Source organism: Chanodichthys erythropterus, chromosome 19 (assembly GCF_024489055.1).
Source record: "Chanodichthys erythropterus isolate Z2021 chromosome 19, ASM2448905v1, whole genome shotgun sequence".
In the NCBI taxonomy this organism is placed as follows: Eukaryota; Metazoa; Chordata; class Actinopteri; order Cypriniformes; family Xenocyprididae; genus Chanodichthys; species Chanodichthys erythropterus.
The window spans coordinates 9,863,903-9,880,428 of NC_090239.1; the positions used below are offsets into that span (position 1 = coordinate 9,863,903).

Below are 16,526 nucleotides of genomic sequence, written 5' to 3' on the forward strand. Positions count from 1 at the left end.
TGAAGAACAGGAAATGCGCTCTCAAACGGAGAAACACGCGATCTCCCAACAATCGATCAAAGTGTGCTAACGTTTTAGGACAGGTCGATGGTATATGAATCATGCCCGAATATTAGCGTTTGTCAATCAAGCCAAACCGTCCATTCAGAAACCCTAGAAATTTGACACTTTAAGAAAGTGAAAAGTGCCTTTTGCGGGTCGCATCGCGGTTCCCCCACATTCCCATTTCTCCCAATGTGAACCGTGAGCTCCAGTCCATTACAATTTAGAGCAGTTAAGGCCCAGGTATACTTCATTTCCTGTGTTCCGCTCAAGCGCGTGAGCCTTTTTTAAAGAACTCCTTTGCCCATGAGCGAGGAAAGACGCGTTCTGTGCATGCACACGTCCTCCGTCCGTGGTCATAACAATACCACCCCCCCTGCGCATGTATAGGTCCTCCTGCGCCCCTGATTCTATAGGTCATGCTTTACGCATATATGTGGGTTTTACAAATAATTATCTAATGAAAAGTATTAGCTTGTGACTAAACCATGTAACTCCACTGGCTCCTCAAACTGTCGGTCAAACCTTGTAACTCTACCCGCCTCTACTGTGAATGAAGTGCTGCACAGAGGGACAATATGTAGCCTAAATTTTAGGGATGCACCGGTTGACCGGCCATAAATTTTTTGTATTTTTTTCGTCCGATTTTTCCGACTACATTTGTAATCATTCGCGAAACGACCTGAGCAAGCTGATCTGAGCGCGACGCCCTGACAGCTCCGGCAAGCGCGCTCTGTTGCAGGGGTAACCGTGACTACTGTGGAAACGGGAAGAGAGGAGCTATGTGCGAGAAGCGTGGGGAAGAGGGAGGCAGATGCCGTTTGATGCTGCAAACAGCCTTGGTTTTATTTAGTTTCACTGGTAAAGACCTTTTTTCTTTAAACCAAGTTTAAAAACGAAAACAAATGCTGAATGCGGATTAAGTAAAATCTTTGTTTGGAGTGTTAAATGTGTTTTGATAGTGTTGTTTGGATTGTGGAACTATGCAGTTGTTGCCTTTAAAATGACATGGTTACAGTTAATGTTTTCATTTAAGGTTTCAACCCAATTTAAAAACAAAAGCTAAATGCTTTTGTCAGTAGGCCTACCTATGTATGTAGGCTACTTATGGTGTGCCGTTTACTTTTCAAAACTGTGCCGTAGCAAGTAAAAGGTTGGAAAACACTGGCCTACACAATGCTACAACAAATACTAAACCATAACCCTACCCCAAACCCTAACCTTAACTTAACAATAAATCTATTTAGTGTAATGCTTTTAAAGACAATGATCAGAATTCACAGTGGGTTGCAAAAAAAAAAAAAAAAGTTCACTTATTTTACAAAACTGACAGACTTAAAAACCTTGGGAAAAAAAGCAAATATCAAAGGGCTAGTCCATTTTTTTTAAATATATTTTTTTAAATATAATGACCATGATTTGCTACTTGCTAGTCAGTTATAGTTGTATTTGGGGGTAAAACATGAATATCACGCTATCAGATTGTTTTAAAAAAAAATCAAAAAGATGATTCAATATTTTTTGTTCATTTACCCAGAACAGAAAGACTGCAAATTTGAATCATATCTCAGCTAAAAACATGTCCAAATTTAAGAGTATATGAATACATGTCTTCAAAGCTAAACAGACATAAACTTAAGTCACAAAAAAAAAAAAAAAAAAAAAAAAAAAAAATCACAATTCTCAAAATGAATAACACACATCAAACAGAGCAAAATCATTTGATGAATGTAAATTAAGATTGAGAATAAAAGCAGGCCTAAGCCAGTCAAAGAAAACATCACACCAGTTGCCAGTAGCTGGTTGGATACAAACATGCTTATTTATAAACTCAATATTGCAGCTTCTTGCCTGGCTTGAGTTATCCAAATTCATAAGTCGAAGCTGGACGTCAATGGCTCTACGTTGGGCCATGGCAACAAGGCAGTCGCACAGTTTTTATCCAGGCTGGAGTGAAGTTACCATTAATTTCCAAGTCAAATGTTGGTCCGAACTCACAGGCAGGTGCCACTATCGCAGAGACACATGTCTGCCTTTGACATCGGTATGAGCAAATAAATCTTTAGGGAGAAGCCGTTCTAAATTGATGTCAAAGTGTCTGCGAGCCACGTGGCTGGACGGTGGAGGTTTCTGGGACGTGGGGTGTCTCTTGTGGGCTCTTGTGTTTTGTGTGTGTGTGTGGCCAGAGACTATTACTGCTAAATGGTACCTTAATGGCATTTAAATCTTGGTTGGAGCCTTACGATTGTGTGAATAGCAGTGTATGACACAATATAAATGGGTTACATTATGACAAATGTAAGTGGAGTTAATATAGAGGTCTTAAATGCACCGGTATGAGCAACGTGATGGTTAGAGAGAAAGTCTTGAATATAAAAATGAGAACAAAAAGAGATTATATGAAGTACATATGTCAAAGTACTTATATAAGAATCACTATATGGATTCTTAGTGGAATCGCTGTATCGTCATCACGGCTTTTAAGTACCAGATACATTTCTAAAACGAGCTATCAAACTAGGGCGAGCTCTCCTGGGAAATGTGATCCAGCTCTGGCTCAATGTCACCAGCGGTGGCACTTCTTGGCGCACTCACAGCAGTGCATCACCCTGCAGTTCTCTCACAGCGCAACCATGTGACCGTCAGAGCACAGAAGTTCTGGCAGGCCGTAATCACGCGAACTGTTACTTGTGTGCACGTTGTCACCGAATGACCATTCTGCAGAGTAAATGCTTGGATTTAACACTTTAATTAATGGAAAAACAGAAGACAGTCTATGAATGCCAATTTCCACATTTAAACAAAGCAGACATAACATACCACAAACTCTAGATTCTTTTTCCACATAAAATGCAACAAATGCTGGTTGCTATTCAGTTGCTAAGGTGTTCTAAATGGCTTTTTGAACATTGCTATGCGGTTATCTCTATGATGTTCTAGTCCCTAGATACTGCCCAGATCCCTCCAAAGCAACTCTATGGGATGTTATTTGCCCATTTTACCATTCTGCTGACATCATGAAAACCAGAGATTTTAAAAGAGACTTTTAATACTTTAAGAACTTTGCCACAGTGACCCACAGCATGAGCCAGGACACCATGCCTAACATACTCTCTCTGCTGACCAGGTCAATTTAACACACTCACTAAATACCAGACGCATCACCCCTACAAACAAACACCACGGGGGCAGAAGAATGTGCCATCATCAATCAAGTCTCTGGCTATGTGCTGTCATTTAGACATTGTAAAGGGCTGAAGAAAACATGGAACACAAAAGTCGTTTTCCAGAGAAAACACTAACCAAACATTTCTTATTAGGCATGTCTGCTCAGACTGATCAATCAAAGGTGAAAAGAATAAGACATATCAAAAAATAAACGAAACATGACTATCATACCCCAGTTTTGATTAAAAACCTAGAACCTACAATTTAAGGGATCGCATTTCCGACATGAAGGTACATTCTACAAAATGCTGGGTTAAAAACAACCCAAGTTGGGTTGGAAAATGGACAAAATGGACAGTGGTTGGGTTAAATGTTTGCCCAACATGCTGGGTAGTTTTATTTAACTCAACTATTGTATACAAATTACTGTATTGCTTACTTAAAATAAACCCAAAATATGCTGGAAATCAACATTTATTAATATGTTTAATGAATGAGCATTTATTAATAAGATAATGAATAATAAACAATAAACATTTATTAAATTGCTTATTAATAAATGTACACCTTTTGATTATTATTGTTGCCTCTAGTAATTAGGTGTCTGATTTTTAATTTCTCACCTATTTTGGATTCATTTTAAGCCAGACATATAGTAATTTTTAAACAATAGTTGGGTTAAATAAAACTACCCAGCAGGTTGAGCAAACATTTAACCCAACCACTGGCTTAAAACAACCCAATTGCTGGGTTTGTCCATTTTCAACCCAACTTGGGTTGTTTTTAACCAAACATTTTTTAGAGTGTAGGTAGCAACCTTCTGCTGCCTTCCATGTAGGGCTGTCAAACGATTAATCACGATTAATCGCATACAAAATAAAAGTTTGAGTCTGCCTAATACATGTGGGTGTACTGTGTGTAATTATTATGTATATATAAATACAAACACATTTATGTATATATTTGAGAAATATTTACAAGTATATGCATTTATTTATATTATATATATAAATAAAAATATTTTGTACATAACATATTTCTTTAAATATATACATTAATTTGTGTGTATTTATATACACATAATAATTACACACAGTACTCATGCATATATTACGCAAACTTTTATTTGGTAAGCGATTAATCGCGATTAATCGTTTGACAGCCCTACTTCCATGATACCTAATTTTGGCCAAATTCTAAGGCAACCTCACATGTATCCTTTGTGGAGCAGGCAATCCCATAATACACTGACAAATGAAAGAAAATTCATGAAAAATGGCAGATAGGGCAAGAAAAATGTCAGCTTTACATTCATTCAACATTAAAACATGCTTCTAAAAGTAGCTCAAATCTAATCGACTATCATGTTAATGGCGAGCAAACAAAAACAATGCTACATTTCATACTGTTTTAAGCCCAAAACATACTCAAGTACGTACACTAGGGCTGGGCGATATATCGAATGCTTTTGTCACGCGCATTTCGTCAGTAAAGCCGGTTCCCTGATTACCGCTAAATCGCCATCACCTGCTTTCAAATGGAGCGGCATTTAATATACAGAGCCGTAGTTCACTGATAAGCCACGCAATATCGCGTTCAATATCGATATGAATCGCCGTCGATATTGAACGCGATATTGCGTGGCTTATCAGTGAACTACGGCTCTGTCTATTAAATGCCGCTTCATTTGAAAGCAGGTGATGGCGATTTAGCGGCAATTGGGGAACCGGCTTTACTGACGAAATGCGCGTGACAAAAGCATTCGATATATCGCCCAGCCCTAACGTACACTCATATGAAAGTACCTGAAAGCAAATGTTAGAAGCTAGTCTGTAACGTTCTTTCATGCTGAAATGAATCCGAATGCAATTTATGCGCACAATGCATTGTCTGCGGTGCAGTGAGGGCGCTATTGAGAGTATTAGCATAAACAGTCTACTTCTATGGTGTTTTTTTCTTTCAGCTCATCTACTGTGATGGCGGAGTAATAGTTGAAAAGAATTTTGCTATTGAAGTTAACAGATTAATTCCGTTATCATTTATATATTTAAACATCGATCAATGCACATACATTGAGCTCATCAAACATGGTCAACAGAAGCTCAAACGCACTTTCTTGACATGCGAGAACAAACCTCATTGGTTCTCAAGCGTCAAGCAAGCACGTTTGACCAACTGTTTCTCATTTTTGATGAGCTCAATGTATGCGTGTTGATCAATGTTTATATATGAATAAAATCTTAAATTAAATCTCTCAGGTTTTTGTATTTCGAAGATTGGAATGACATAAGGGTGAGAAAATGTTGACAATTTTCAGTATTGGATGAACTAATCTTTAACACTATCGACATTTTTATAGCTACACTAGCTACCTGGAAAAAAAAAAAAAAACATTCTGTTTAATGATGCTTCTGAAACCAACTCTACTCTATCGCCCCCTTGAGTATGGAGGTTTGTTATCGCCAATTATGTTCAAAACGGCTGCATGTTTACAATGGCCAAGTATTCACACTTCTGTACTTGCATAATTCACGGCCTTATAAGCCAATATATGTGTACGAATGAAGAAAAAACAGCAGAAAATAGGACATACATTAAGTATCTTAGCTGAAACATCAGTTGATACAAGAACACCCACCATTTGCTCTTTCTAAGCATTGTCTCTGCAAACACGCTGATAAGAAAGGCAGCTGAAGAACACAAGCCACAGATCAGAATTACAGTGTAATCAAGTCATCCCAGAAGCACATACAAAGCCTCCATCTAAACAGGCTACATGTCCTGTGGCTGCCACGAGTTTCCTGATGTCATATTACTGACTCTCATTCTACAATGACTAGTGAAGAGAAAAGTCATCCACAGGCCTGCAATAGAAACTGTCATTATGTTTGTGATGTGAACACTGCTACATTTAGAAATAAGGATTATATGAATGAAGACAAATGACTGTAAATGCATTAAAAAAAAATTAATAAGGACAATGTACCTGAGTAAAATAATCATGTGGCGCTGAATGACAGCTCTATACCTTCACAATTCCAGCTTTCCAGTTCTTTTGATCCGGATAAATACACCTGCATGCGTTATTGCTACCCAGGAAAAGAAACAGAAGCCTAACTCCCAAGATCTTCCAGTAATCTCCAGCGCTCCATGTGTGAGTGGAAGAGATGCTACAGGAAAATGAGGCGGCCAGTTTGAGATCTCAACTGCTCTGCTCTCAGCACAAACTCTGCTGTGTCTGAAAATGACCCCCCTCCTCTCTCCCTCATGTTGTTTCTCTTTATCGCTCTCTGTAACCCTCTCCTCATGTCTCCTCCCCCGGCACGCACACACACTCATTTCAGCACACTCAAGAGCTCCACCCTGTGGCTGCACAGAATTTTGCCCCCTGTGATATTTTTTAATATACACTACTGTTCAAAAGTTTGGGGTCAGCAAGATTTTTTTTTAAAGAAATTAAAACTATTCAGCATGGACAAATTAAAATTTATCAAAACTGACAGTCATTTCTAATGTAAAGACATTTATAATGTACAAAACATTTTTGTCAAATAAATGCTGTTTGTGATAAAAATATATGACAAATTTATACATATATATATATATATATATATATATACATATATATATATATATATATATATATAAGTAGTCAACATTTGAAGTGGATCAAAACCTTTCATCAAAGTTGTCCTAAAGCCTTCCTCTTAGGACAATTTATTTCTTAAGACAATTTTGATTAACTTTACTGATCCACTTCAAATTTTGACTACTGTATATAAAACACACACACACATATATATTATATATATATATATATATATATATATACACATACTACTTTAAATTACAAAAATATTTCATAAATTCAGTAACCGAAACTACACATAAATCAAAATCAGAAGCATTAAAGACAAAACAAATACTGAAAGAGATTATTAAAAAAGAGAGGAACAAAAGAGATCTTTCATTCTTCTGCTCAGCTTTTGCTTCATTCTTATTCCACAATAAAAGAGACAGAACAAACATACCTCTCCCTCATGGATGTGTTTGCATTCAGGCATGATGCGTTTCTGTCCTAAACTGTCCGGTTTTCCCTACACAGTAATGGCTCAGTCCAGTTTGGCCTGTTTTCTGCAACCTGTTTTCATAGCTCAAAAAGCTCAGCAAGACATAAGCTTGGGTACCCTGACCAGAAAAAACATCTGATCTAGACGTGACCTGAATTCAGTCGGAATGTCCTCCAACAGACATTAATTGGGGGGGGGGGGGAATCACTCGATCACACAGCAAAAACCTATGAGCAGCACATGGTTTACTTTGAGCAATAAAAAAAGCAGTTCCTAAAGGAAAACCAGCTCGAGACAGGCCTTTCTTAATCTAGAGGACTTGATTTGGGGTCGCACCAAGTAAAGCCACTGCTGACCTGGATATCCAGGGTAAGGAGGGTACGGATGGAAAGAGGATTGGTTTCAACCACCCACTTCCGAATGTCAACAGTCACAAAGAAGGGACTTTAGGTTAAAAAATAAATCACTAAACTGAAAGTCTAAATGTTAAATCACCCAAAAAAAAAAAACCCTGAACCTCTCTAATTTTTTTTATTTTTATTAAATAAATAAATAAATAATAGCCAAAAAACATTGGAAAGACAACAAAATTACTCAATGAATGACTATTACTTCACAAATTATATAACTAGATAAATAAAGTTGTAAGGAAAACTGCAGCTTAAATTAAGCCCCATTTACTTCCTGTCTTATCCATAAATATTGTATATTTGAATAGGAATAAAGCATATATAAATGTACAAACGGTCTTTAGTTTGGGAGGCCAGTTTTCATTCATCTCTGATCTATTACAGCGGTCAGTTGTGTCACTGTGCTATTTCAGAACTGAGCATCCTGTTTGTCTCATATGAGACTGAGGGGCTCTGTCTCAGCACATGCTTAAAGGGATAGTTCACTCAAAAATGAAAAAGATCCCATGATTTACCCACCCTCAAGTCATCCAAGGTGTATATGACTATCTTCATTCAGACGAACACAATCAGAGATTTATTTAAAAATATCATTGCTCCTCCAAACTTTATAATGGTTGTGAATGTGGGGCCACATTTTGAAGCAAAAATAAAATGCATCTCGTTTTTTGCGAGCATTTCAATAAAATGCATTTCTCATTTTAGACTTCTAATTCGTGACCGGTGTTTTGTTTTGCTCTATCCCCTCTGCTTCCGCGTTCATCATTGTGTCATTGCGTCGGGTCAGGGGTTACTCTTCCGCCACAAATCAAGGTGTATGTCTGTCTGTCTGAAGCTAGTTATTATAGTTAATAAGTTAATAAGTTTTACATATGGATATTTTTCTTACAAAAAACAATCGCTTCACTTCAGAAGGCCTTTATTAACCCACTGGAGCCATGTGGAGTACTTTTATTACGGATGGATGCATTTTTTTTTTTGCTTCAAAATGTGGCCCCCCATTCACAACCATTACAAAGCTTGGAGGAGCAACAATATTTTTTAAATATATTTCTGATTGTGTTCATCTGAAGGAAGATGGTCATTTACACCTAGGAAGGCTTGAGTGTGAGTAAAGCTTGGGATAATTTTCATTTTTGGGTAAACTAACCCTTTGACTCTCATCTGAATGGACAAAAAGGAAAGAAGCAAAGAATAATAAAAACAAATTTTAAATCAAGCCTTATTAATAATAAAAAAAAAAACTGCATAATTTCTCTAATGTGGTTGTATAGCACTTGTATAGTGTCATCCTAATCCTTTTATAGGGGGTTAGGAAATGCTTCCCACTGAATCTCAGAAAAATAATTGTAACAGCAATCATAAAATGGGCTAAAAATATGACAGACAGACAGATAGAGTCTCTACATGATAAATTATGTATTGAGTTCAAAGAAAATAAACCCACTGGCATCCAATATTAATAGGTTAAAGGGTTAGTTCACCCAAAAATGACAATTCTGTCATTTATTACTCACCCTCATGTCGTTCCACACCAGTAAGACCTTTGTTCATCTTCAGAACACAAATTAAGATATTTTAGTTGAAATCCGATGGCTCCATGAGGCCTCCATAGGGAACAATGACACTTCCTCTCTCAAGATCCATAAAGGTACTAAAATCATATTTAAATCAGTTCATGTGAGTACAGTGGTTCGATATTATTATAAAGCGATGAGAATATTTTTGGAGCGCCAAAAAAAAACAAAATAACGACTTATTTAGTGATGGCCGATTTCAAAACACTGCTTTAGGAAGCTTCGGAGCACTATGAATCAGTGTGTTGAATCTGCTGTTCGGAGCGCCAAAGTCACGTGATTTCAGCCATCGGCAGTTTGACACGCGATCTGAATCGTGATTCGACACACTGATTTATTTGCGCTCCGAATCTTCCTGAAGCAGTGTTTTGAAATCGGCCATCACTAAATAAGTTGTTATTTTGTTATTTTTGGCGCTCCAAAAATATTCTTGTCGCTTTATAATATTAATATTGAACCACTGTACTCACATGAACTGATTTAAATATGTTTTTAGTAAATTAATGGATCTTGAGAGAGGAAGTGTCATTGCTTCCTATGAAGGCCTCACGGAGCAATCGGATTTCAACTACAATATCTTAATTTGTGTTCCGAAGATGAACGAAGGTCTTACGGGTGTGGAACGGCATGAGGGTAAATAATAAATGACAGAATTTTCATTTTTGGGTGAACTAACCCTTGAAGTAAAGAATGACTCCACCCTCTGGGTCATTAAAGTTAACCGAGTCATGGTAGAGGTCAGATCAGCTTGTGTGGGATTGTTTTAATATGCTTTTTGCAAAGTGTTTATTACACAAATATTATAGAAATGTTATCATTTGTTAATAGTTTAAGCTCACACCACTTCAAGACAGTTTTGTTGAACATTTAAGCATGACTATTTCCCTAAATCAATTCTTTTGAAAAATACACTTTAAACAGCCAGTTCAAAATCTGATTTAAGTTGCAAAAGTTATTTAGGCTGCTGTATTATGCTTTATAGTAACTTTTTACCAAATCAGTGAAGTAATTCTCTGCACTCTCTCCATATGCTCTCGCCATCAAGCGTCTCTGGTTGGTTGCATTAAACTGCTTAGACTAGTCTTACAAGTTAGTATTCAATTTTTTTCTTTAATCTGGTCATAATACCTTGATGTCAGTTACATAAAGTAGTTTGGTCTAATGTGAACTTAAAATGTAAGATTAATTACCCCTTGACTAACTGTGTGTTGGTCGGATTATTTCATTAAAACATGGTGGTTTATGCAACTGGCCCCAGTTCTCGGTTCACGAATCGAATTGACTCCAATACGTAAACAAATCGTTCAGACTGGTTTTGTGAAACGGTTTAATCGATTCACTGATCAAATCCGACTCAAAAAAATTATTCGTGTACAAATCGGACCTGTTGCATATCGATAGTCTCCGTTTCCATAAACATTCAACAATCCAAGAAGCAGCAGACAAAAACAAAGGAGACCACAACTATGATGATATTTTAACAGCACTGGTCACTGCAAATGTGAAAACTTAATAGATTCACTCACCGATTCCATCTTCTGATTTCAGCACCATGATCACAGCGCTTTACACGAGCTCATGCGCTGACCTTGTGATTCAGAGCAATTACCTGCTGGCGGTTTAACAAACCCACACTTTAACCTGCTAACTCACTGTTTTGAAATGTACCGAAAACAACGTTTAAAAAAAGCTGGAAAGAGTGTTTGAAAGTATTTGCAGCAACAGCAGAGACCGGATGTCTCCGCATGAAGCCCTCATGCTCTGCAGACGGGGCGTGTCCTGTTGAACGACGAACAACCAATCAGCGTGAAGCTTTGATTTTAGTTTTTTTGGTGTGCGTGCAGATACCCACAAACACACTTGTCTTGCACATCTTACAAAGCAATGAGAGCAGAAGCTAAAAAAAAAAAATTATAAAAGTCTGAACTTTTAGGGAGTGTGGTAGTATAACAACCCACTCGTGTGGCTTTTTAATCACTTATTCAGGGCTGATACGTGAGGGAGGAAAGTTTTATGCACTGGAAAAAAAGAACTGCACAAACCCCGTAAATCTGTCCTTTCTTAGTAACAGTAAAAACACTTCCCTATTCTATATATAGTAAAACATTCGTAATGGAGTGAGTTTTTTTATTGCTTGGTTTCGGCTTGGTAGTCAAATTGTCTTTAACAACCAACTGGCGAAACAGTCGAAATATATGCACTTTTATTGTTCTCTGCTTAAAAAAAGTGATACACTATTCAGAAATGACACATTAAACTGATCACAGTGACAGTAAAGAATATATATCTGCATATTAAAATAATTTCTGACAGATGATGGCTGATGAAAATTCAGCTTAGCCAAAGGAATATATTACATTTTAAAATAAATTAAAATACAAAACAATTATTTAAATTGTAATAATATTTCAATATAATATTTTTATTTTTATGTCAATTTTTTTTATATTTTTAATTCACGTTAATTAAAAAAAAAAAGCAGCTTTGGTGAGCAAAAGAGACTTTTCAAAAACTTGTATCCCATACATATTTAAAGGTAGTGTGTGTTTGTATTGGAGTACACACTATATTGTTGTCACTAGGTGTGGCCTTAAAACAGGACATAGACTAATTTAGTCCAAAAGAAGAAATAATCTCCATACAAACATGAAAACTAAGTCCACTGTTATAAATACTTGCAACCTAAAATAATCTGAAAGATAAAAAGCAAGCAGAAAGAATACACTTAGAGCCTTAAGATGTTCAAGGGGGCATAAAAGCAGCCTTCCAGCTACTCTTATTTACAGAGGCTTGTTTTTTCTTCTCGCCCCCAGGAGAATAGTCACATCTCATCCGTGACCAATGGCTGATTATCCTCAATACGGGATGACCGAGGACTATGTGAACAAGTTCTTTGTTTGAGTGTTTACTGACCCTTTAAGATGGTTAAAGAACAAATGTGGAACCAACCTGAGGTTATAAAGGGCCAAGAAAAGTACATCAAAGTTTTTTAATAAGTGTGAATTTAAGTTGAGCATCAGACACAGTGTGCTGGCAGCACCTGGAGTTGTGAAACTTGATTCATTTTCAAGTTGTTATATCAGAAATAGCACGCATTTCCTGCAAACATCTTTTTCGGAATCTAACATTCATAAATCTGATGCACCTATGGCCTCTGACAACAAGCAGGAGGAATACATGACGCTCATGGCGGTTTGTTTGTGTGTGTTATACCACAGAGAAGAGGGCGTGGATGGCAAACGGCAGATGAACCCTGCTGAGCACAGCACAGTGTTTACCAGTAAAATGAACACTGAGTTACAATCTTGTGGGCTGAGAATTGACATAAGGCAGACTAAATACCATAAAACAAACTGCATCTTGATAAATAGTATTTTGATAATAAAATAAGTTGGAAAACGATGTTATAGTCACATTTTTATGACAGCAAGACATAACAGACATTTCAGTATTATTTCCATGTTCAGAAGGGTTTGAAGTGCTACAAGATGGGTTCCTATTGTCTTCCACCCCCACAGATTAAGGCAGAGCCCACAGACAGGCCTACCATGAAATTATTTGCTGTTTCTAAAAAATACAGAATGTACCTGACACTTTCTGTGACAAATCAAGGCAAGATAGCACTTGAGGAAATCTTGCTGTTCTCAACAGTACCAGACTGCCATAATAACGCTCTCTTGTGCTATTTGCTTCACCCAGAAACATAATTCAACATGTTATTACTGCAACAAGTCTGGGTCATTTTGTTCTAACCATTGTTCAATGTTCAAATAAAAGCAAAAAAAAAAAAAAGAAAGAAAGATTTGATATACAAGAGAGTCAAAAAGAGACTCATTTTAAATTAAAATTATTTTTTAAAATATATATAAATACATGAAATAAGATTTACAGGCACACTACAGTAAAGACATAATATTACAAAAGAATTATATCTCAAATAAATGCTGTTCTTTTGAACTTTCTGTACTTTCTAACATTTTCCACAAAAATATTAAGCAGCACAACTGTTTTTAACATTGATAATAATAAGAAAAGTTTCTTGAGCACTAAATTAGCATATTATAATGATTTCTGAAAAATGACACTGAAGATGGAGTAATGATGCTGAAAATTCAGCTTTGCCATTATGGGAATAAATTACATTTTAAAATATATTACAATAAAAAACAGCTATTTTTAATTATAATACTATTTCACAATATTCAAATAAATGTAGCTTTTGTGAGAATAAGAGACTTATTTAGTGATTGCAAGACTGAAAAATGTCTGATATTCAATAATGAGATGCTTTGAGACTTCTTGTAAAATGTTTCAGTTGTCATGGCAATGAGTGCTTATTAAGTTTCTAATTCTATGCAAAAATTATTTATATGTGTGGGTAGATTCATAACAATACCAGGATGATGTACACACACACACACACACACACACACACACACACACACACACACACACACACACACACACACACACACACACACACAGAGAGAGAGAGAAATATAAATGCCATAAAATCCTTTGAATAAAACAATATTACAATAGAAGCAAAATACCCACATGTATATTGAATAGAAGTCAAACAAAATGTTTAAAGCTTGAATTTAACTCTGTTTTCATGACACTCAGTGTGTGAAGTGAGATGATTTCAAGATTTTAAGCATTTCCATGGGAATAATGGCTTCATTTTGGATTTGCTCTCTTACATATTATTTGTGTGTGTGTGTGACATATCAGGACACAAATTTGTATAATGACATGGGTATGACAATATAATGACATGGGTGTGTGTGTGTGTGTCTAAAAAATCCCAAGTTGCCATTACTCTTGTGACCGAACTATAACTTATGTAAATATTTAATAACAAGCTTTCCCAATTAAACCTGGGGGACTGTTAATAATTAATAGGCTAATTGGGGTATATTATAAATGTGTACATTAATATGTCACAGTTTCAATATTTGATCATAACACTGAAATGGTCCTTGCCAGCAATCTGGTCTAGAACTAAGATCTGGCCCTTAGCATCCCTCTCACCTACCTTTCCAAAGAAATAAAGTGTCTCGGAAAGTTAATGCACTGTTTCCCTGCAGCGACTCCTGAACTGTACCCTTCATATGCACTGCTGGAAGTTGTCAAAGAGAAATCACGTTGTCTACTCCTGCTGAGCTGATTCAACACACACATATGCACACTGATGCACAAAACTGAGATGACACTCACATGAATCACATGAGCATATGGTACAAAAGTCCATCATACTCTCTCTCTCTCTGACACCAGTGAAAGAGAACCCAAGCAAGCGATTGTGGAATATGTTGTTTTCATCAAGATCTTCAAATATCTCAAATAATACTGTAGCATGCAAAAATATCCATAATGCAAAGCTTTTAGAGTCACAGATAAGACTTGTGAAATACTTTACATCTACATAAAAATACATTAGAGAAGTAATATTCCCCCAAATGTTGTCCTAACCAGCCTAAAAGAGCTGTTACTGTTCCATACTGAACAAATTTTTCTATTTTGTTAAGGCTTTATGAGCTCCCAGCATGCAATGCAGCATGAATAAATTATGTGTTTACTGCATGCTTATTGCTTTGCTGTTCGATGACTATGCTTTTGTTATTGTTTTGACTGTCACCATTATTGAGGTCCATGTCCATTTATATAAGACTGTTGCATATTTTATCTCTGCATTGCAAGACGTTTCTTCTTCAGAAGAAATAATAGCAGAATTTGTATTGAATTAATACAAATTAGACTGTGTAAAATAAATTTAAATCATATATTAAACAAGAAACTTTAGCTGAAGAAGTCATTTTTGCATTTACTGTCAAATTCAATTGAATTCAAAATGGCTAAACAAAGTAGCATTTATTAAGATTATATATATATATATATTTACCAACATTTATACAGTGTACAACTTAATAAGCAAGTAGTAGCATATTCATTCCACTAGAAGGCACTGCAATTAAACTTAACATCATTTTATTAGCAAATATTTTATCTGCATTTTAACCCAAAGGGCAGTATACGACTGTACACAGTGTTTAAAGTGCAGCTGCTGACCACAATTTTAAGCACTGAAACATGAAAAAACTTTAATTACATTCAGTAAACCTGCCGTTGGATTATAAAATAATGAACATATTTCTGAATGCCGGATTTTTATAATGGCTAATGGCTTTATAATAATCTCTATAAAGGCTCTGTTATCTTTTATTAGCTATTTTGGTAGAAAAGAATGGGAGAGAGAAAGTCAGGAGGGAGAAACAGAGAGCTGCTCATTCACAACCTAATCCAGAATAGAAACAGTAATGTTCTCCCCTCCCTCTCTGCACTGGAAAGCAGGGCAAAAAACAATAATAACACAATAACTGACCCTGTGGTAACATTAGTGCTTGTGCTATGTCATTTTTCAAAGGCCTCACATTTCCAGCAAATTCGGTACATTCTCTTTTCATCTGTAATTTTCTGTCACCCTGTGTACTTTCCAGGTCTCTCCTCCTTCATGCCTCACAGAAACAGCAAACGGCTGCTACTGAAAGGCAATGCAGAAGGAGACGGGTGAAACACGTGCATTATATTTCATCCAGAAGTCAGAAAGAAAAAACTAAGACACAGTAACCTACTAATTATTGCAACTGTGAATAATGAATTTGATTGAGATTATTAAGGTGATGTTTAGGGTATAATCTATTAATAGAAAGTATGAATTGCATTTTTACTTTCCTTGTGAAGAAAAGACTGTCGCAACTTCCGGTTCATGCGGACTTTGAATACAGATCCTATTTTAATAATAATAACAAAAAGAAAAGTTGAGAAAGTATATATAATTTTCATTTTTTTTTTTTTTATCTTCAATGGACTATATGCACGGAGCGTTCTTTAGAACTTCCGCGTTAATATTAAGCCAGCTCGAAAACTTCCGGTGAGATGTCATTTGCTGGTGTGTTGAGCATCGGTAGTGTAATACTTAGTTTATAATCAGAATATAGTCACTTAAATAGTGTGGCATAGCATTAATTTAGTTATTCAAACGCAAGATATGCGTTAAAAAATAAATAAATAAAGACGTACCTCAATGTTCCTCCTCGGCTAAATTCAATTCGATCATTAGTTTTCTCACATTTTTCTGTGGAAAAAAAGCTTCAAAAATTAAATATTTATTGTGCAATTTAGTTAGATTAATTGAATAAATGTGTGTTTTCACAAGTGTGCTGAAATAATTGATCTTGCACTGCACTGACTAACAG

At 36.0% G+C, this 16,526-nt stretch overlaps 1 protein-coding gene across 4 annotated transcripts in view; it reads right to left on the reverse strand.

Moving 5' to 3' along the window:
- Nucleotides 1–16,526, reverse strand: part of cyth1b (cytohesin 1b) — an 82,223-nt gene that overhangs the window by 25,810 nt on the left and 39,887 nt on the right. Inside the window, exon 1 of one of the 4 annotated variants that reach the window (XM_067368906.1) lies at nt 10,794–11,041. The exons of 2 other annotated variants lie outside the window; for them this stretch is intronic. In XM_067368906.1, coding sequence (XP_067225007.1) covers nt 10,794–10,821 — 28 coding nt within the window. In that variant the 5' untranslated portion in view covers nt 10,822–11,041. Of the gene's footprint in view, nt 1–6,196; nt 6,345–10,793; nt 11,042–16,526 lie in introns of those variants that run through there. One more of the 4 variants, XM_067368908.1, reaches the window with a different exon arrangement.